Source organism: Seriola lalandi, unplaced genomic scaffold, assembly GCF_002814215.2.
Source record: "Seriola lalandi dorsalis isolate HSWRI2012SDOR001 ecotype SW California unplaced genomic scaffold, Sedor1 jcf7180002054942, whole genome shotgun sequence".
Classification (NCBI taxonomy): domain Eukaryota; kingdom Metazoa; phylum Chordata; class Actinopteri; order Carangiformes; family Carangidae; genus Seriola; species Seriola lalandi.
In genome coordinates this window covers 182,260-204,253 of record NW_019525493.1, presented here as the reverse complement: position 1 = coordinate 204,253, position 21,994 = coordinate 182,260, and the positions used below count along the sequence as shown (strand labels likewise).

Here is a 21,994-nt window from a genome sequence, read left to right as displayed (position 1 = left end):
TGTGCATTTGGCAGAAAAAACATTTAAAATCTGACTAATAATGTCAGATGCTGGATCGTCTAAAAAAAAAAAAAAAAGGTTTGTAGTTCTCTCTTAACTTAGTATTTCCACAGTATTTTATTATTTTACTGAAGGTGCAGTTTGGATACATGTGTATGGTGTACAATTAATGGAAAAACAGACCATTATGATCAGGAAATATTTCATAGAATGCAGTCATCAGGTTTTGGGGAATCATTCACCAAAGGGAAAAGCTTGGTTCTGATTGCACAAAAATAGATTTCTTTATGAATCTGGCTTTACTTGAGCGTCTCACAAATGTCCTACATGAACCAAAACAAGTCTGAACTCTTAAAAGATTTTTATTGTTTTTTTTTTTCAATAAGTACATTGGTTTCAAAGTGATACCAGCAAAACAAAAGTTAAAATAAATAAAACACTGGTAGGGAGAAAAAAAACAAATCAAGAGAAATTAGCCCATTTTATGTTCAATTTAAAAAGCAATGAACAGAGGACAAACTGCAAACATATTCTCTCTGTTCAGCTGTGTTTCTTCCACTTCCTTTCAGATTGACCAGCAAACCTTGTTTAAAACTATGCTGCTTTATCGTATTTACATGTAACAAACAGAAACAAGTGACAAAGCCTGGAATGCTGGGAATCATTACAAAAGTGAGATAACTGTAGATACATGTACAGCAGGAGGAACATAGGCCACTGGTAGAGATAGGGTCCATTAATTTACATCAGGACCGAGTTGCTTACAACAGAGTGGTAACAACTGACAACAGCTTCATATAAACCTTTGCCCAAAGACAGAAATATGGCACAGTAAGAAAAGTTTCATTTAAACTAGCTAAACTGAATCTCTTACAATGATGAGCTTTTTTTTTTCTTTCTTGAGATATCACATGATAGCTTGCAGCAAGAGAAGGCCGTCTTGCAGAGGTTTCTGTGCCACACTCAGGAAACATCTGGAGAAGAGGGAGATGAAATAAAATACAGAAACCAGACTTGTTACTTTAAACTTCAAAGGCGGAGCTCAAACTGAGATCCAAGACTTTCTCGTGTACAGTATGCCAATGAAACAGGAATGTGGAAATAATTTAAGACGAAATGAAAGAACTCACAGCTCGCAGGTTGCTCCCCGAATCGTCGCATCAACTGATCGTGTGTGAACTTCACAAAGGTGTCATATTGTTCTGAAATTTACAGGAAATCAAACAATAGAAATTATTTTGACTTTCCATAACTGAAATATGTTAAGTGTTTTCATTTTCCCAGAAACTCCTCTTTAAACTACAGGCCACATCACCCAATCACACTAGTTACGCACAAATTGGGACTCAGTCAAATCCCCATAAAAAAAAAAACTGAGGCAAAAAACAAAAAAGGCAAATGTCACCATTAAGTCATAACTTACAGAATCACATCACTGCATATTAATGCTGAAATAATTCCTCACTTTAATGAACTGAGTCTTGATTATAACAGTTTTCATAGTTACTTGATACTTTTAATCAAGAAAAATAAATATTTCAGTTTGTTGTTACAGCAACATGATTGAGAGAATTTCTATATTTCTAGTCAGACAATATACAGTAATTAGTTCAAGAATTTGGGCTTTTATAAGTTGGACATTTGTCATTAGTTTTTCTACTTTTTATACACTGTATCATGAACATTACATTCATGAAACTACATTGGTGACTACTAAAGACAGTGGGTGTAGGGGACAGAGGAGGTGCTCTTTTTTCTTAAAAAAAGTATTTATTTACATCCCCTCGCTAAGCTATGAAAAAGTCAAACTGACTGTGATTGGTAGCTTGAGTTTCTTTGATGAATTCGATTAATGTTCTGGGTCACAGCACAGTATTCCTACTCAGACTGTACAAACCTGCCAATTTTGAGGTCATGGTCTCCTCATATTCCTCCCGCACCTTCTCTTCCCTTTCTTTCAGCAGGCGTTCACAGATCATTCCAACTTGTCTGAGGGTGAATAATGGCTGTTCTTTTCTAGTAGGAGAAACACCTCCAGAGGACGTTCCTGCACAGATCAAGCAGAAACCTAAGAACCACTGTGCACGTAGTATTTGTGATTACCTGTATATATATGTCACAGTAATTCACAGTTTCTCCTGTAGACATGCTGTTTAACAGCTAACCTGGCATGCTGGAAACATTCATAGTAGACGACTGGGATGGGGACTCTGGAGAATAGCAGCACTCTGACTGTTGGTAGCATCCATCTAGATGCTTCCTCTTTTGAATGCGTTTGTACTCCTGCTTGATGCTGTTGAGGATTTGTTCTAGAGGGACAAAAGAAAGCGAAAAAAAAGACAAGAGTCTATCAGTAAAGACTAAACAGCTGCCACGTTAGAGAGTCCACTGCTAAACTTTATCATCTAAAAGCATACTTGTTTTCTGGTTTGTTATAGCTCAACATGTTGCTAATACCTCACAAGCGCCTGGCCGATCACCAAGCAGGCCAACCTGGCCAAGATCAGTAAAAAAATTACCTGCACTAAGTCTGGACGACGACTCCCCAAATGGCGAGGGCTCCATGCTGAGATACTTCCTAGGGGATGAGGATGAGGACGATGGGGACACGGGGATGCATCTTCGTCTTTTAGGTGAGGTAGGACTCATCAGCGGATCGAAATCCATGGTCCTCTTCAGGGTGGCTCCACACGCCATGACTTTAGTTTGTTAAAAGGGAGGAGGAGTAGAGGGGGTGCAAAAATACCGAAACAAGACAATAATGAAGCGATACATCAGTTATTTCAGATAACTGCTAGCTACTGCTAATCTTTAACATGACTTGCTAGTTACATTGAATTGTCCGGCTCAGGACAGTTTCTTTCGCTGAGGGATACATGCTAAGCATACTGCGCAGCTGAGGCTTTAAATATTTGCTAGCAAGCTAACGTTAGCCAAGCTTGCTAGCCAATAATCAAAAAGAAAACAAAGCTAACGTTAGCTTGGCTACCAATGGTCGGAGAGTACATTCTGGTGTATATTTGAGTAAAGCTCCTTCTTACCTTACGGGGGCGAAAAGTTAGTCTGTCCAACTGCGTTCAACAACTCGTCTTGTTCTAAAAGTTGCTTCCCAAAAGTTGCAGTGACGATCAGCCAGCTGCGGGCCAACTGTCTTCTGTTAGATATCGGCGCTAGCTAACGCAACTTAGCTGCTTGTTTTTGATATGAGGCTGTCGGCTTCTCCGGTTCGTGACGTCACGTGTGAAATGCAATGTGTAATGCATTGTGGGTTATGTAGTGAAACAGAAGATGCGAGATGAAGGTTTGACGTCGTCGTGGTTACACCTACACTTCCCGAATTTCGCAACTTGGTTACATTACCGTTTCACCAGAGTATTTGATGAACTACAGCTCCATTCATCAATATAATCGTTACACTGGAAATAATAAAGACAATGTCTCATTATCTCCACAGGAGGGCAGTGTTACACAAAAAACACAGTTAACAGTACTTCGTTCTTTAAACCAGTGGCTCTCAAAAAGTCTAATGGTTCACCAAATGATTAAGGGATAAGAATGAAACATATATAATAATAGCCTATATTTCTGTTAAACAACATTATGTTCATTTTTGCAATGACTTTTACAAATATTTTCACCGTTTAAGGCCTAAAACATTGTAAAAAAAATGTGGTTGAACTCTACATAACTCAAGTCTACATCCTGCCTGCTTGTAACTCATGTAAAGAAATTGGTTATACAGCCTACATTTCTGCTATAAAAACATGTTCATTTTTAATGACTTTTCACAAATTTTTGCTTTTTTTTTGTGGGGAAAAAAAATTATATTATGACGTTGCTTAGCCTAAAAGGTTAAGAGCCACAAGTACTGTAACACACACACACACACACACACACACACACATATATATATATATATACAAACAGTCACTCATATTTTCTAACCTTAAAATGAAGAAAATACATATCTTAATAATTAGCTGCAGGTGCTGATGTTCTGGTTTGCTAAGGTTTCTTTTTTTTTTTATTGAAAACAAAATACCAAGTATGTTGACAATAATTGTGATAAAAATAGACAAATTTCAAATATTTATTGAATTCATGTCCTTTCTTACACACACCTTTACAGAGCACAATGGCACAATGGATGCCTCACAGGAATATGGCAGTGTAGCTTCTCACAAAAACTGTTAAAAACTGTTTAATAAGCACATGTGTAATAAGCAGCTATATAACATTCCCAAATCACTGCAGACATAAGTTCTCATGTGATCAAAAAGCCATTCATATTTCAAAGTATGACTCATCATTTTGCTTTGCAAATTACAGTAAAAAAATAAATAAATAAAGTAAAATTCATTAGAGTTGAACAACTGCCAAACTTCACAATATCATGGTCTTAGAAAATCATCAGGAGCTGATTTCAAATCACTAATGAAATGCAAATTTTATTTACAAGCAGTGGTGTGGTGTCATTTTAAACTGACATTTTGCATGAAGGTAGACACAGTTTCACCTTGGATCACTGCCACAATATTGCTATGATAATGTAAAGAAAAGAAACTGAAGGGACAAAAGAAAGTTCCACATTTTTATACCTTAAAGCTGAAATCTGTAAAAAAAAAAAAAAAAAAAAAGAAGAAGAAGAAGAAAAAAAAAAGAAATTCTGCACATTCAAACTAGAGCAAATATGAAAAAAAAATGGTTGCAATGGTTGTTGCAGAAAAAAAATGCCGTTGAGCAACTGAACTAGTTGTTGGGAATATTACTATATTACTAATTGAATGAAATAACATGAAATAGGCATTTTAGATCAGACTTGTGAAACCCAACAAACCCTCTCAGTGGCAGAGTAAAGACAGAGGAGCACATCATGTTAATATTATAGATTTCAGCTTTAAAGCAATAAAAACGTGTCATCAGGTTTGTTTCTAAGTCATGTTTTGGCACATTTCACAGTCACAGAACAGTGCACTAGGGTCAGGGCTATTCTACAATATCTCTACTTCACAGTTGTACCAGAGCAGAGCACCTCGTCTTTTAAACCGCCTCTGCAGTAGAAGTCTCAGTCACTCCAGAAACGGTAACCTGGGCTACTTTTACTCGGGCGTTTCCACAGCCGGCTCCATCTTTCCCTGCCCCGCCTGCTGTGCCTCTCACACTCTTGCTGTTCCAGTCACTCTCAGCACTGGTGTCCAGAGTCTGCGTCGCTCCTTGGCACACATGGCAGATGTTGAGGAAGGCCCTGCGCAGGTCCTTGCTCCTCATGGCGTAGATCACAGGGTTCACGGTGGAGTTGAGCAGACACAGCATGCTGCAAAAGGCAAAGACAGTCTTGATGACATCGTTCACCTTTCCAAAGAGATCATAAACCATGATGGCTAGCAGCGGGCCCCAGCAGATGATGAGGGCCACCAGGATCAGAACGAGGGTTTTAGCCAGGCGGAGGTCCATCCGAGCCTGCTCGGGCCTCACTGTCTGAACTTTAGTCCCCTCTGCGGTGTAGACAATCACGCTTCTCTGGGAGCTGCGGCTCAGCATGCGGACGGCGTGGTGGTGGGATTTCCAGAGGATGAACATGTAGGCGTAGATGATGAACAGGACCAAGATGCTGGTCATCCCGATCCAGAACATCAGGTACTTCTGGTCAATTAGAGGGAAGATATCTGAGCAAACAGAGTTGAGGCGCTTGCAGTTCCAGCCCAGCAGTGGCAGCAGTGAGATGACGATGGAGATTGTCCACATCATACTGAAGGCAATGACTGCTTTAGTCTTCGTCACGATGCGTTTGTATGCCATGGGCCTGTGGATGGAGATGTAGCGGTCGATCGCCGTGAGAAACAGACTTCCCACAGAGGCAGTGAAGGAGGCAATGACCCCGGCCAGCTTAAAGAGGAAAACATTAGGGCTGTCCTTCCTGTGGAGGACATGGAAGTCCAGGAAGCTGTAGACAAAAATTATGCTCCCTATCAGATCAGCCACAGCCAGACTGCCTATGAAGTGGTAGGATGGCCGAGATCGAAGCGTCTGCGAGTGCAGGATCACGCACAGCACCATTAGGTTCTCCAGCACCGTAAATGTACCCAGGGTGAGTGCCAAGATAGCGACTGCGAGCTGCTGACCAGGAGTCAGAATCATAAAACACTCCATGTTGTCCACAAAGTCTTCTCCGCACTGTGCCGGTCCTCCGCTCTCCACAGAGGTGCCATTACCCAGCAGAAAGTCTGATATGTTGGTGGGGAATATGGGAGAGAGGCCACTGTAAATGACCTCCTTGTTTCCAGGGACAAGTCCAGGGAGGGAGTTACTAATGGAGGCAGAGTGAGGTTTCTCAAAGTGGAATTTGTTCTTGATCAGGCTTGGGTCAATGGACGGGTCGTCGTAGCTGGCGTCATTGGAGCCAAGATACTGGACACCTGTTGTTAACGTGCTCATGGTGGTGCCTGCTACCCTGTGCAGAGCCAACTTCATGGCTGGTTTGTGGCTGTAGAGATGCTCAGTGGAGAGGTGTGTGGTGGTGAAACAGCATTAGAGCCATGCAAAAGCACATCTATGAAGAAAAAAAAAAGAAAAGCACAAATTCTTTAAGTAAAGAAGTCATTCAAAAATGAATAAATACATCCTGTTAGATTAAAATGTCCAAATATCATAGTACATTGAGTTTCATTCATATGATTAATATAGTGGAAAATGAATTTGTTGCTGGGAGATACTGGGGGGAATCTGTGTATCAGCCAGCTGACTCTGAGAGCAGATGCATCCCAGACAATAGTGGGAAACTGAACAGTTGATGACAAACCTGTGCAGCCTCGGGGGAAATCACTACATTAAGTATGTAGGACAGCCAGGGCTTTCTTATTAATTAAAGGAGGTCATTAAGCATTAAGCTTTTCTTTTTTTTCAGTAATAATCGGATTAATTAGGCATCAAGGGAGAAACGAGATAAAGAGTGTACATATATGTCCAATGATCCATTTTCCAATTTGATGTCGGTAATGATGATGTTCATTAAAAACAGTTAGCTGAACATGGAGGTTTCGGAGTAAGATGTTTTGTTTTGTTTTTCTGAAGAGGACAACAATGTTGGCCAATTAACCGCTGCTAATGAAATACCTTCAAGTTCGAAAGAAAAAATATCTGTCATGTTGTCTCTCTGGATCAAAGCTTTAACGCACAAATGGGGCAACAATACTATTGATAAGAAAAACGAATAAAATAAAAAAAAATGCAAAATTAACTTGAGGAGGAAAAAGTGATTAAAAAGAAATAACAATAAAAAAAAAACGTACCTTGATTTTCTCAGCACTTGCATCGATCCATGACGCAAAACAAAAAATTGAACTAAACTGGGAGTAAACCAGTTACACCCGCTGTTGTCGTCAGTCTTCACCAGCGGTCACAGTAACTCCAATCAAACAAGAGGCCGGTGAGAAATTACAGCTGTTGTTCTGATAATTATCACCGGACACTGTCAGTGTCAGCCACAGTGAAGCCAGACAGGCAGGCGATGGAGTGAGTGAGTGAGTGAGTGTGTGTGTGTGTATGTGTGTGTGTATGTGTGTGAGTGAGTGTGTTTGAGGGAGCGGGCGTTTATAAGGCTCCGCTTTGTGCGCCTGCTGGTCACGTGGTCTGAGGTGTGTGAGCGCAGGAGGAAGCGCATCCCTGAGCATCATCCACAACTAGAGCGTTTGTACAGGAACAAAACAACAGCCGGACAACAACAATAACAACAACAACAACAACAACAACAACAACAACAACAACAACAACAGGATCTGTGTTTCAAATAAATGGCTTCTATGTCTTATGTCTTTAAAACCGCTTACTAAGTCTGTAGCAAATGTTATATGGGCTCAGTCTCGTTTTGTTGTTGATTAGACCACAAAGAAGTTTTAATTCATTTCTTGATTTATTCATAGGGACAACACGCAGCATTTCTGTAGATGTGCCAGTGTTAGCCAGGTTTTGGATAATTTTCAGCTCCAGTCCTTTGGTGAGACGTTCAGAAACGTAGATTACAAGGTTTGACTCCCTGTTACATCTCTCATCAACAAACTATTATAAAACTCCAAAACAGAAATCCAAATAGAAATAGAATAAATATTGTTAATACCACTAAAAGACATAGAGCATTTGAATATCAATGAATTTCCCCTAGGTCTTAGGGGATAAATAAAGTATCTATCTATCTATCTATCTATCTATCTATCTATCTATCTATCTATCTATCTATCTATCTATCTATCTATCTATCTATCTATCTATCTATCTATCTCATTGTATAACAGTTTTACAGCTGGGGTCTCTGGGATCCCAAACAGAGGTATTAGGTTATTTTCTGTAGTTCAGCACTCCTGTTCATATGCAGTTCTTTCAAAATTTGAAAAAGTGATTAACTATCACTGTAATAAAACAATATTAAATCTGTTTCTGAGCAGATAATGAAAAATGTCAGAGATAATCCTTCAGTAAACTCAGATTATTTGTATTAAATATCACAGCAAAAGAAAAATCCCCCTTTGGACCGTGGTTTTAAAGTAATTAAGTACATTTACATAAGGAACATGTACAATTTTCCACTTTTTTGCTTCTTCCTACGCAACTACATTCCAGAGGGAGATATTGTACTCTTCATGCATATTTGTGTGACAGCTATAGTTACTTCACAAATACCAATATTATGATGAGTGTATAAATGATGGTGCTCTGTTGTACGTATAACTTAACGTCAGCATATAAAGTGGTTTAAATTAGCTCCAGCTTGACATACAACATTCACATGCTGCTTGCATGTTAATGCATAGATAATAAAACCAGTAATATAATATATATTGATGTTGCTCTGAAAGGCCATTCTGCATAATGAGTACTTTTATTTTTGATACTTAAACAACATTCTGTTTTACAGATGACAAATATTACATTTTCATACCTCTATATATACTTTGACTGAAGTAAGATTTTGCCAGCAAGATGGTGTTTTTACACAGTGTTGCTATTTTTAATGAAGTCAAATATTTGACCTCTTCCACTGCTGCTTTTGGAATATGAATCTTATGGTTATTTGAGTTAATATTAGCTTTTTCTCATGTTGATAATGGAAAGAAAAAAATCAGTACCGTGTCGTTTTAGTGCAATTTTAACGTCACTGTGTAACTAAAAGTCCATTCTGAATCTCCTCCATATTTATCTATTTACTTACTGCAGTTGAGGGCACATGCACACTCTATTAAGAGTCCTTTTCCTGTCCTGCGCAGCTGCGCAATTATTTCCACTATGCACTCCCAGCGGAGCTATCTCCCAAATTACATGTATCTTGTTGTGGAAAATACATGACATTTGGCGATGCAACATCATGGGAAAACAATGAAAAGCACTGCTCATGATGCCAGTGCCTCCAGTTTTGGCAGAACAGAAGAGGCTGAGGAGTCATCCAACTAATTACTGAACACTTGTTATGCTGCGCTTGAAGCAGATTCAAGCAGCCATTGATCATTTGTGGTAGAACAGTAAATCCAATATGTCCTTTTCATGAAGATAGTTTACACAGACAGACAGAGTGAAGCGTCTTATTGATGACGAGTGATTGTGGAGTCCATCTGTAATTCATTCAGATATATAGTATGTTCAGTGACTTCTGTTTCATTGCTCTTTGGTGTTTTCTTTTCGATCAGGATAAAGTCTTCATATGGTTTTGGCTTGAAAACTTCATCTATCATCTCTAAAAGCAGGGGGCAGAGTATTGAAATCCACATCCATCATAATAATTATCATAGTTATTTCATTGTCATACAAAGAGCTCCAGTGAGAGAGGGGGAGATTTCCAAGACAAAGCTGTCTGTGATGACAAAAGGCCTCTGTGTGACCGTAACAGCGACTTGTAGAAGTTCAATTTTTCTAAATCCTCTTCCTCCATGTGGGCAGGGCAGTAATAGGCGGCTGCTGCTGTTGTTTCACGTCCATCAGTCATTGATGGTGAATATTGCAAGTGATGTACAGTGATTGATTTTAGTAGGATTCATGAAAAGCACCACGGTGCATCCGTACAGTGCATTTCATATTGATCCTTCTCCATTTACAGACAGTTAGTACTTGAGTGGCTGCCTACATTATGAAATCATTACTTGCGGGCCACACAGGCTGTAGTCCTCCAAAATCGACACTTTCGAATAATACACATGCAAAAACATGAATTAAAGAACATTTTCATCAGATTTGTTTAAGCTAGTGCATGTCCGAAAATTAATTGTGTGGAATCAGACAGTTCGAAATATAGTGGTTACGCACACAGCATGTTACCAGACGAGACTCTGAAGCAGGCTGTCTGTCTCTGATGTGTTTGTGTCGAGGGGTTGAAGAGTGTGGGGAGGGAGAGAAGTAGAGAGGGAGGGAGGGCAGGCGGGTGAGGAGGAAAAGATGCATAAATAGAGAAGGGGAGGAGGTTGTGGCTGAACACTGACAGCTCTTAACTGTTTCCTAATCTGCCACTTCTATATTCTGTTCCTCCCCAGCTGGAGACACTTCATATTGTGGCGCCACAGGATGAATCTGAGTTTATGTCAAGTCGATTCAACGGGGAGAAAAAGTCCAAATATAATTTATACTAAATTCATTCACTTTTGCTTTACACGTTTCTTCATCCGAAGCTCGGAAGGAATCGTGCATCATCAGATATCATCAGTCAACAGCCGTCTGCATCCTCATTATTCAGCTCATCAGTTAATTATGTGTATCTACCTGGCTTCATTAGGCAACTCAAAAGTGTTTGTTGATCTATTTTTTCAAAGACTTTAAATTAAACGCTCAGCTCTGCACCCAGGATATGACATCAGAGAAATAAACAGGGAGAAGTAATGTGCGAAAGTTCCCTGTCATGTTTCTCTCCTGTGGCACGGATCTATCTCGCAGGGAACAACGGCACAGCAGAAAATATGACAAAGTTGTGACTTATTGTCGTCTGTGACCGAATCTCTGCATAGATGGGGAAAAAAACTACAAACTCTCTCTATGAATACACTAAAAATATCAGTATAAAAAGACAGACGATGCATGTTCTGACTGAAGACTAAATAAATAATCAATCTAATTCAATGCATTCCTTTTATTTGAGTTGCTGAGCATGAATTTCAGTCGCAGAAATGAAGATCAGACAGACTAACAACATAATGGTCAGTGGATAGAATCCCCTTCATGCACCATTTAGTCATATAAAGACCTTTTTTTTTTATCTCAGCAGAACACATTAATAATCACAAGGACTTAGCAGGTGGTTCAGTGAATGCTCACTTGCGGAAATACTATGCAAATGGATGCTACAGACACAGATGAATTACTCAGGCAGCGGTGCGATGCTTCCAAACCGCAGCTCAGCCGACCAGTTTCTCTCCTGGTTTTCATGAAAAAGAGCGGCACGACGGTACGCAGTAGCCCCGCAGCCTCAGGAGAGGTGGGTCACCTTCATGAGTAAAGATGCACTCATGAGACGTTTATGAAACTCCAGCCCAAGAGAAGCAACAGTACAGTCTGGAATCGCCTTTCAGTGCCACTGGCTGATCCACAGCCAGAGAATAATTCATTTGCCCTACACCCAGCTGCAGAGCTGCACAGGCTGACGAGAAGCCCAAATGGACCTGACTGCCATGACACCAACAGACTCACATGGCCCTTTTCTGTCAGGGAGAAGAGGAGTTGTGAAATTGAATTTATTTTTAGCCGGTTTCATCCCCTTGTTCTCAATACTGATTTCCCGCTCAATATGTGTGGCTTTTTTTCTTCTTTTTTTACTCTTACTCTTATGCTAACCTCCAGTATTTGTTGTACTTCATTATCAGTGGTGGGAAAAGTGCTTAAAGCTACAATAACTGGAAGTGTTTTACATTGATATGGCAAACTTGTTAGCATACAGTTACCCAAATATCTTCAACATACACTTTGATTTTTGGAGTCACGTTTGTAGTCCTGATTTCGTCTTCACCAACCACTGCAGGAAATATCTGGCTGGTTTAGCTGCTAAATGCTGCCCTGTGTTCACAAGCTATTCGTTACCTTTTGGCTGTCTATCGTTTGGTGCTGATCTGGCCGGTTTTAGAGCTTTTTTTTTTTTTGCTGAAAACCATCCGGAAAGTGAAGCAGTGGGAGTGGAAGGAGTGAACCAAAACAGTAAACAATGAGCTGAAAGACATCAAAACTGATGGTAACTGCATTTAGTAAGTTCTCTGTGGGTTTGTGACTGAGCGTCGTCTTTCAGATAAAAGAGTCATATACTAATTCTAGCTGCTTTAAATTCTTGCTTCATTAAGTATTACACTGCTGTATAGCTGGTTGAAGTACTTGGCGTATTGCTGGTGTTGCACCTATTAGAATGGAGAAATACAGTGACATGAAAGGGAACATGGAAACAGTGGCCTCCTTTATTCACAAAATACTGAATGAGGAAGTTTGGAGTGACGCTACTGATCATTACACCCAACAAATGATTTTTGAGGAAGAAATATAGATAGATATGTGGAGACTTTCCATCACCACTGCTTGTAAAGGAATCGCAGTTTGAACTTGATTCCTACATTTCATAGCCACCACTAGTGCTTATCCATTTTCATTCTGCTCACTCCATCATGTTTATTCACCCATTACCGGCAAATGCATCCAGCTAACAATGTCAGAGTGCTCTCACATCCCAGAAGAGTTCTTTCATCACAGAGACATTTTATGTATCAGCTTTTAGCGGTATACAAGATGAAGAGACTGGGCCACAAATGAGTCGACATCAAAGAAAAAAACGGCTTAAAATTTGTTGAAGATTTGTTTTCTTGTTTCTCGGTCAGCGCAGAGGTATAAGTTCCTATGTTACATCTTTAGAAAAAAAAAATTGTGTCACTGCTTTCTGTGTGGTGAGAGGAATTTAAATAAATAAAGGTGGGTTTTGTCACAAAAAGGGTGAACAAATATGGATTTGCACTGGTGCATTAGCTCACATACTGCAGGAAAACAAAGGAAGGATTCGAGTCTGAAACACACCACTGGTCTAAATGCATTTGTGGTGAGCAGTAAAGAGCAGTTTGACTTAATTGGCCTGACTCTATGCATGATGGCAGTTTTTTTCTATGAGCTGCACATGAAGCATTAGCATTGACTGCTGGTTAGATGTGGGTTGTGTGTGAAATGATCAGTGGAAAAAAACTAAATTGATTCATGAAAGAAAATGAACACCATCAGATAAAAGTTTCTCTTCTCTCTTGTTAGTGTTTTTCATTTTTTCTTAATGTTTCTATTAAAATCTCCCCACTTTATGAATAAAAGTGTGTCTGGCAAAACAGATACATTTTGATTCTTTTGTGCAATCAATTATTTAAACCCTTTAAACCAAATGCTCTATGAATATTTCATTCAAGTACAACAGCGAGGTTACATGAGGTTGAATAAAGTTTGAGGGTCAATGTATCACATATACAGTGTGCAAAGACCTTCTTAGTAAAAGGTTAGGGTCAAAGATGAACATCAGTGGCAGATGACATTTCTACCTCGCTGCTTTGTTAAATGACATTTTAAGCGATAAAAAATCAAGCTCCTGTGGTGGTGTTGATCAGTGCGTCAAATACATCTAAACCAGGCCTGAAAACTTCGTGAAAATGTGACATTTTTGCACGTTCAGTGTGTTCTGAGTAAAAGCTTAGCATTTTATTGAAGTTACAAACCTTTTTGTTCTTTTCCAGCTAAATTATTAGGAATTTACAGACCCTTACAATAAAGCATTACACAATGTTTCCCACTCGTAGGGATCCAATATCCACAGCATCGTCAATGTTCACCTGTAAGCAACAAATATTGTTCTTATTCAGTCCAAATTTAAAACACATCTATGTATGAATACTTGTGCATTTGATTTACTGTGTCCTGGTTTATTGCACTGTCAAGCCGACACATGCAGGAGTGTATTACTGCTGATTGAAAGACTGTTCATTGTGAAACCAAATTAACAAAAAATGATATTTGTGTATATCAGTGAAGCGTGTAGAGGAGCTGATTTTGAAAAATAACAGCACATCGAGACAGATTTGATTCTAATCCTTGTCAGGTAGAGCTCATATCTCCTCCTCCCAAAGCAATCGCAACCATCTGGGCTGGAAAATAGATCGATGCCTACAGAGCATAAGCAACCCTGCTGGCAGCCAGCCAGCAGCTGATTCCTTCACTTTACACCTATAACCCCCCCACCCTACACTCACACACTTTTTTATCACTTCACAGCTTGTGGCCTGATTGGCTTCAAGCTTTCACATATGTGGATTAAACTTCGAATCATCTGTGGATATAATTCACTGAGACAGCACTGTATTGCAAAACCAGGATCAGTATATAATATAAAGTAAAGAAACCGCTCCTATACATTTTTTACCTTTAGTTAATCACATTTTCACTATTCACATGTAGTTCTAAGAAAATATTTGTCTGCAGTGGCTTTTTTTCCAAATGCTCATATCTAATTATAGTCTCTATGTTTCTCTCCCTTTACACCCATTTCCCCACTAAGCTGCTTCCATTACTATATGTATTTACTTGTCATCCACCCCCTTAAGTAGTAGCAGCGAAGCTCTGCAGAGAAGAACAACTGTCAATCTTATTTCTGACTTTCAAGCAGAGAAGACTATAAAAGCTGCACCTTGTCTTTGTTAGTATTTCAGGTGCATCACCATGGAGACTCTGCAGTGCCATAACTGTTCAAGGTCACCTGGATTACACTGTAGTGGGTGGGTGTGTGTATATATTCCTGTGTTTAACTCTGCAGAGATTCTCAAAAGATCCACAGTCAGTTTGATGAAAGTGTTTGAAAAGCAGTGGATGAATGTGTTGTTTTCAGGGTCCATCACTATGTCAGAATTGTTGTAATCCTTCAAGTCAGAATGATTTTTCTTTCCTTGCTGATGTTGTCTGCCATCCAAATGTTCAGCCTGATAAACAGCATTACTGATGAAATCCTTTCACATTATTATGACACCCTGGGAACCAGCAGTGATGTTTATAGCTAAAGGTTTTCTGTGAGTCCTCGTGAGCAGGTTCACTTCTGTTTGCCTTAAATTATTTGTCTGCAACATGTTATTGTATTTCTGTCAGTGGTTTTCCAAAGCCTGGATTCTTTTCACATTATTTTAATACATGAATGTGACAGATTTAATTATTATGCTTGCCACTGTATGAAACTGTGTGGTTTCATCAGAGGGTTAGTACCTGAGGTCATGATAACTCATTGCTTGAAAAATTCGCTCATATAGAAATTTAATTCAAGACCGCAGTCTGAACTGCTTTGAAAAAATGGTTGTTAAAAAAAAAAAAAGAGCCCTGCAAAGCAAATGTTACATTTACACTTAAAAGATAATGCTGGTGTCGATCTACATTTCTGTTATTGTTAACAAATCGCATTAAAAGACCAAAACTGCTTGTCTGTGGCTCGCACCCTCGAGCATTTTTGTTCCCACTGAAGATGTCAAACTTTTAAAAAACAGGTCATGAACATAGTCTGTACTTTAATTTTAAAAGCGGCTGCAGTCTAAACTTTCTAAACTAACATTAGATCAAATGACAATGTTTAATGTGAAAGGGGTTGCTGTGACAAATCCACATAACATAGCAGTCCCACTCGGCTGTACAGACCATTTTAGCGTCTTACAGCTATTTGTTTTGGTTTCCTGGCCTGAAACTTTAATGGTTGGGTTCACTCTCACTGCCCCCATGGCTTCATTTTTACCTGCAGCTGTCTTCAGCCAAAAAAAAAAAAAGCACCACACAAAAGACAGACAAACTGAGCGACAAGCTGGTGAGTGTTTAGCAGTTAAAGATACTTTTCTCATGACGACCAAAACAGATGTAAAATGGAGGGTGAATATTGGACGTCCATCCATCAGATGGACAAAAACTTGACTTAAAATGAATTCCCATGTTGCTCCATGTCTCTCAAGCACTCGCCATGTCAGCCTCATAAGGTGATGATGTCAATGCTGTGTTTTTGTTCTTGTTGCCAAAAAAAAAGCCTCTAACAATTCTGTTAATGCAGGTTCAAAGAAGGGTGAATAATTTCCTGAAACAGCTGCAAGCAAAAGTTACTGAGACAGAAGTAAATAGTGTAATCATTTGAGCCACATTTTTTATTTTCTATTTTTTTATTTTTGCATCAGTAAGTATTTTAGGAAGCAGGCTGGTGTACCTGGGGACGAAGTGCCCATGTTCATTGTAATAAAGGAACATGTCCTGCAGTGCAGCAGTGTGGCTCTTTTGAACAACAGAGGATCTGAATGCACAGACATTACTTGTTAGTAGGATCAAGTCATTTAACAAGGGTGTGTTGAATAAATCTATATAAATACAATTTGTTGAGTAAAGAAAATGTAAATCATCGTCAGACTTTGACCATTGAATTTTTGTTATTAGTCACAAAAGCTGTTTTTCTTCAGGCTATAACTGGTCTAACCCAGTTTTGGGTTCATGCAGTTTCAACCCTCTTTGGTCTCTCTCAGATACATGTTCATGGATGAGGTCAAAGGTCATGACCACCAGAGTCAGGAGTTCATTGTTAAGTTTTGATTGATTAATGGTGTGTCACGCAAGGACACCTGTTCCCACAATGAAATCAGCATATGATCTACTTTATTCCTGATCATTCTCATTTCAGAATCACTGAATGTGAGGCGTTCCGTGCATCTCACAGTTTGTGTGTGTGTGTGTGTGTTAATGTGTGAGGCAGTTCGTGTTAGGAGGTCTGTGGCATCAGAGAAGGTGTCTCAATTATTTCTCTGATGTATGAGCTCTGGGAGCTTGGGACGGACCTGTTATTAAAGCTGACAGGTTCAGACCATAATCATTAGAAAATGGAATTCATGCGAAGTCTTAATGCACGCTATAAACGTATTAGCAGCGATTCTTTTTTTCATTTCTCTCTCTGAGGTGTAACTGCTGTCCAAACAGCCATCTGGTTCGGTTAACATTAACATCGCTGCTCTTCTAAATGATGGCTATAATATGTCTTTCATATTCGTAAAATATCAGAGGCATATTCATTTTATCTAAAAAGACAAAAAAGATCCCATTCTCAGTCATGTTTTTATTTGTGTGTCTGTGTTTATCAGACTTTGCATGCTACTTGAGGTAACACCGACAGTGCTTCAATTTGTATGTTTTTTCTTTCATGTCTTTTTTTTTCTTTGTGGCAGCATGACCCTAAAGGTGCACATCTATCTTCCAGTCCGAAGAAATTGCCTTAGCGGTGTTGAAAAGCGATAAACACAGGGGAGCTGGAAACAGAGTGGCAGGAGGTTGGATGTCGGAGTTACATGAAAGGTAGAGTTTGAAAGTGTCTGTTAGTCTCTCTTTTGTCAGTAATTTGTTTGACCTTGAAGCTGAAAGCAAACAAGAAAAAAAAACAGGACATCCTCCTAAAAATGCAAAAATGCAGGTAATTATCAGAAAAACAAGAAGAAACAACCCACACAAGGCTTTTCGTTCCACAGAACAGCATACACAACATGTTTCTTTCCAGTTTACAAGCTGTAATAGTTATAGGTTGGAATAAGAGGTTTATCCTCAGGTTGTGGTTTGAGTGTGGGATCATTCAAAATTAAAGGGGCTCATCTCAAATGGCCTCCTATTATTTTATGAGGAATGCAAAGTAGATAGTTTTGCTGAGGGCAGGTTCAGAGGAAAGTTAGTGTCCAAAGTGGAAAGGGTTCCTCCTCTTGGGACCTTGAAGTTATTGGCAATCTGCTCATTAGTTGTTAATATTTCTTGGCCTGAGGATGCCACTAAAAGAAAGCTCACTGGGTCACCAAAATTATTAGGAATCATACTCTGAAAACTACAAATGACCATATACCAAATTTTGGTAGTAGCTTCGATATCTTGCCCTCATGTAAAATGTTGAACTAAGACCAATTGACTAACTGATATTGTCATCCTGATGGTACAACATTAGATTTTAAACTCATGTTTCTCAGATACAAATTTAAACTAAAGTGAACACTTTAGATAATAGGTACTCAGTGCCTATTTAATAATTAGAGAATTAAAAACAAATAATATTTTTATATATAAAAATAAATATATACATTTTATTGATACCATGTATAGCCTGGCATTTGTGGAAAGTCAAAAACCTCCAAATCACCAAATACATTATAGGATTCATCCTCTGGGGATCATGAATATCCATACAAATTGCATGTAAAGCTGCTCCTTAGTTTATAAGAATATATATAATTGCATATAACTGAAGTTATAGTCAAGTGCAAATATAACCTCCCAGATCACTAAAATAATTATAAATCATTCTCTGACTTTCATGGATATCCATACTGAATTTCATGTGAATCTGTACCTGACAATGACACCTAAACATTAATAAATTATCACATATGCATCACAATGAAAACCATGTTTACTATGCAAAAACTAACAAGAAGATTCTGCAAAAACACCAACAGAACAAACGAGATGTAAAGTAAATAAGATAAAACATCGCTAAGAGGAACTATCTGCTCTTACTTCTGTGATTATGTCATGTGGAATATAAATGAGCCAAGCCCAACATCATGACCACACATCTGTTAGTGACAAATAGATACAAAGCTAAAGGTCTTCACCGGACAATGTGCGCGTGTGTGTGGTTTTTCTTTGTTTTTTTGTTTTTTTTTAATCAAGCTGTTATCATGCTTTTTTTTTTTTTTTGGAGGGACAATCAGTGATTACCCAAAATCAGGAAACATTTTTCACAATAGTCTGTATATGTGACACTGCTGCTTCCCATTTTAATCAGCCTGTGAATGGCATCCTGTGGTGAGTAAGCCTGTCTTCACATCCTGTATGATGATTGTCTGATTGTTTAACACTGAGTCTATTATACTCATCAAATGGCTGTTGAGTCACACTTATTGTAAATTACAGCTACAGTAATTTGTAGTGTAATAATCAATTCATTGATCTTTGTTGAACAGGGAATCTATTGCAATTGAAAACAGCATTATTAGCCATTTTAAACCAATAAAATACTGACCAGTGATAATTGCACACTTATGTGTTATCCCTGCAATTCAAGAAGGGGTCAAAATCTATATCCAGTTCATCACTGCTTAATGCTGTATGTACAGTATGTAGGGTTATCAAATTAATGTACAGCGTGTTTGTTGAATCAATACAGTGGTGTGGAGCTGTCTGACATATTGTATTGATTCATATTGTTTGAATAAAGCAAAGCCTGTGGAATAATAATTAGATTAATTTCTCAGTTGAAACCCTGTATCAAATGGACAGGCTGTCAGGCTGTGTTTAATCTCCTTCAAACATAAGATCAAAAACAAATGGAAAAATTGTCATGAGAGGGTTTAGCTTCTTGTGACAGTATCTGACACAAAATCTAATTAGACAAAAGCTATTTCATGAGTGCACATCATCTCACTTCACCTCCTTGGTGTGTGTGTGTGTGTGTGTGTGTGCGTGCATGCGTGCGTGTGTGTGTGACTTTAGGAATATGACCGCGGGGCCTGTAGGCAGCATGGCAGGAGCAGGGTGTATTATAAACTAAGCTAAATCAAAGCTTTGTAGAGTAAGATTAATCTAATCTTTCAACTGTTTTGCTCAAATACAAATCACAGCACTGAGCCGAGCAGAGCAGCTTGATCTACTATGTACTAAAGATTAAAGTCTCCTCTTACAGTGAATCCAGTCTCAAATTTCAATTCTCTGCTTGCCAGTATATGTTATTAATGTCAGGATCAGCTATACCGATGGGGCTTAGCCATAGGAATGGTTTCACATTTTTGGAAATACCCTTATTTTCTTTCTTGTCAAGAGACAGATTGACAAACTGTATGGTAAGAAAACCCAAGGCTAACAGCCAGTTGGCTTAACATAAAGACTGCAAACAAAATCCACCTAGCAGCACCTCTACAGGTCACTATAACAGAACTAATAACTTCTGCTGTGATTTGGCACTATATAAATAAAAGTTAACTTGATTTGACTTTTATATCCTGTTTATCTGTATTTTGTTACTTTTGGACAGAACCAAGTTGGCTTTTTCAAGTCTCATTGTAAGCTAAGCTAAGCTAACCAGCATTTACCATACAGAGAGGACCAATATACTTTCAGGCAGTTCGTTTTCTAGATTTAAACCAAAAACCAAAAAAAAAAAAAAATCAAATTTGACTTTTGGACTTTTTCCATTTTTTCCTCGTTGATTTGAAGAATTAAGAAATGTAGTCAGGTGACATGGTAGTAAAAGTAAATATTTCAAAATAAAAGCCAAGAGGATAGCAGTGGCCATTCTGCAAAAGTGTAGCATTATGCAAACACAGACAGACAGACAGACAGACAGGCAGACAGACAGACAGACAGACAGACAAACAGACAGACAGACAGGGCTAAGTTGCAATCTACAAGTATCTATACTCTATCTATAAGTATGATTTTTTTTTCTTTGAAGTCTAGTGTATGTTGAACTATTCCTTTAAAAGCCCTTTATTTAATATAAAAGATACTCCCAAAGGATTTGTTGAAATCAGTGACACCCTACAAGTGTCAGAAGAGGGCGTGTATCAAAACTGGGATCATGTAACCCAGCAACAGGGCAGCCATCACAAAAATAACACACCACTGTGTCTGTTGTAGCACAATAAATCCAGTTGTGTCAGCTGGGGTTTAATCTTTTGAATGCTTAAGTATTATTTATGCACAACAGGTCACGAGAGTCTGAAAGGAATATTAAGTATGTTCATTATTCAGGAGTAGCTATGAATCCGAGAGAGCCGTGGCAATCGCATTAGCCGATAAACACAGAGGACAAGGAAGACGCCTACGAGCTCCCGTGGGAGAGCTTCCAATTAACACTCAAGCTTTCTCGCTGACATGTTGGCTGGCTCAAGAATGTGAAGGGATGGAAAGACTGAGAGAGAGAGTGTGTTCAGGCAGATCCACTCACAGAGAGAGAATGTATTATTTATTAGATGTGAAAATCATATCTGAATTAAGGTATTTAGGTACAAAATTAATGCTCCCAAGACACTATGAATTTCATCTTTTATTTAAGATAAACAAAAGCTGTTTAAATGGTCTGCTTAACCTTTTTTTTAAATTTTTTTTATTGAAAGGTATTGGATGGATTGCCATTAAAATTTGGAGCATTCATTCACATTTCCCTGAGGGTAAATTATCACCTAATAACCTTTTCTTTATTTTTTCTCTAGCTTCATCAGGTCAACATTAGTTAATCACCCAACACCTGCAAAACTAATGACATTCCCGTCCAGTTCAGATGTTCTCTGTCATTAGTACCAATTAGCAAAAGTTAGCGTGCTAACAAGCCAAACTAAGATGGTTACATTGTAAACATGTAAACAACGTTAGCACTGGCACTGTGAGCATGTTAGCGCAATAGTGGGCGCCGCCTCACAAAGAAAAAACTGTAGACTCTTAGTCATGCTCTCTGTCTAGACGAAGAGACAGGCTATATCATACTATACTATCACTATATAATTTCCATATATGAAATATATCTAAGCTACATATAAAATAAAAAGCTATATGTAAAAATGTATATGAAACCTATTACAAATAAGAACAATTTCATATATTGACATATATATCTAGCCCATACAAATATGTATGTTTATGCATGTATGTATATGGAAAATAAACATGTTTAAAATGAATGAGGAATTAATAATTAAACATACATAAGCATATAGAATTTTTATATGTATGTTGTTTGAATAAACTTGCATATATAAATTAAATATCGTTAACATATATGGTAGCAACATGTTATACAAATATTAGAAATTAAGTCTTTTTGATACTTAAAGGCTTAAAATATTTATTTATTTTGGGAAACTTAAGGTGGTTGGTAAATTACTGATATATTAAACAGGAAATCATAAACGATACTTTTAGCACGTTTTAAAAAATCTTGCTTACACTGGTGAAGAAGCCGCCCAGTGCACAGTGTATGATCTGC

General features: G+C 38.4%; 2 protein-coding genes across 2 annotated transcripts; both read right to left on the bottom strand.

Annotated features, from left to right (window-relative positions):
- Positions 1 to 344: 344 nt before the first annotated feature.
- Positions 345 to 3,209, bottom strand: LOC111644738 (akirin-2-like). Its single transcript, XM_023393697.2, has 6 exons — positions 3,042 to 3,209; positions 2,520 to 2,699; positions 2,166 to 2,309; positions 1,898 to 2,047; positions 1,131 to 1,202; positions 345 to 974 (listed from the first exon to the last, which is right to left on the bottom strand). The coding sequence occupies exons 2-6, from the start codon at positions 2,695 to 2,697 to the stop codon at positions 964 to 966; spliced, it is 555 nt and encodes a 184-aa protein (XP_023249465.1). The 5' UTR covers positions 2,698 to 2,699; positions 3,042 to 3,209; the 3' UTR covers positions 345 to 963.
- An 867-nt stretch (positions 3,210 to 4,076) lies between these two features.
- LOC111644756 (cannabinoid receptor type 1B-like) lies at positions 4,077 to 7,577 on the bottom strand. The gene is made up of 2 exons (XM_023393724.2): positions 7,290 to 7,577; positions 4,077 to 6,550 (listed from the first exon to the last, which is right to left on the bottom strand). The coding sequence occupies exon 2, from the start codon at positions 6,469 to 6,471 to the stop codon at positions 5,041 to 5,043; it is 1,431 nt and encodes a 476-aa protein (XP_023249492.1). The 5' UTR covers positions 6,472 to 6,550; positions 7,290 to 7,577; the 3' UTR covers positions 4,077 to 5,040.
- Between the last annotated feature and the right edge of the window lie 14,417 nt (positions 7,578 to 21,994).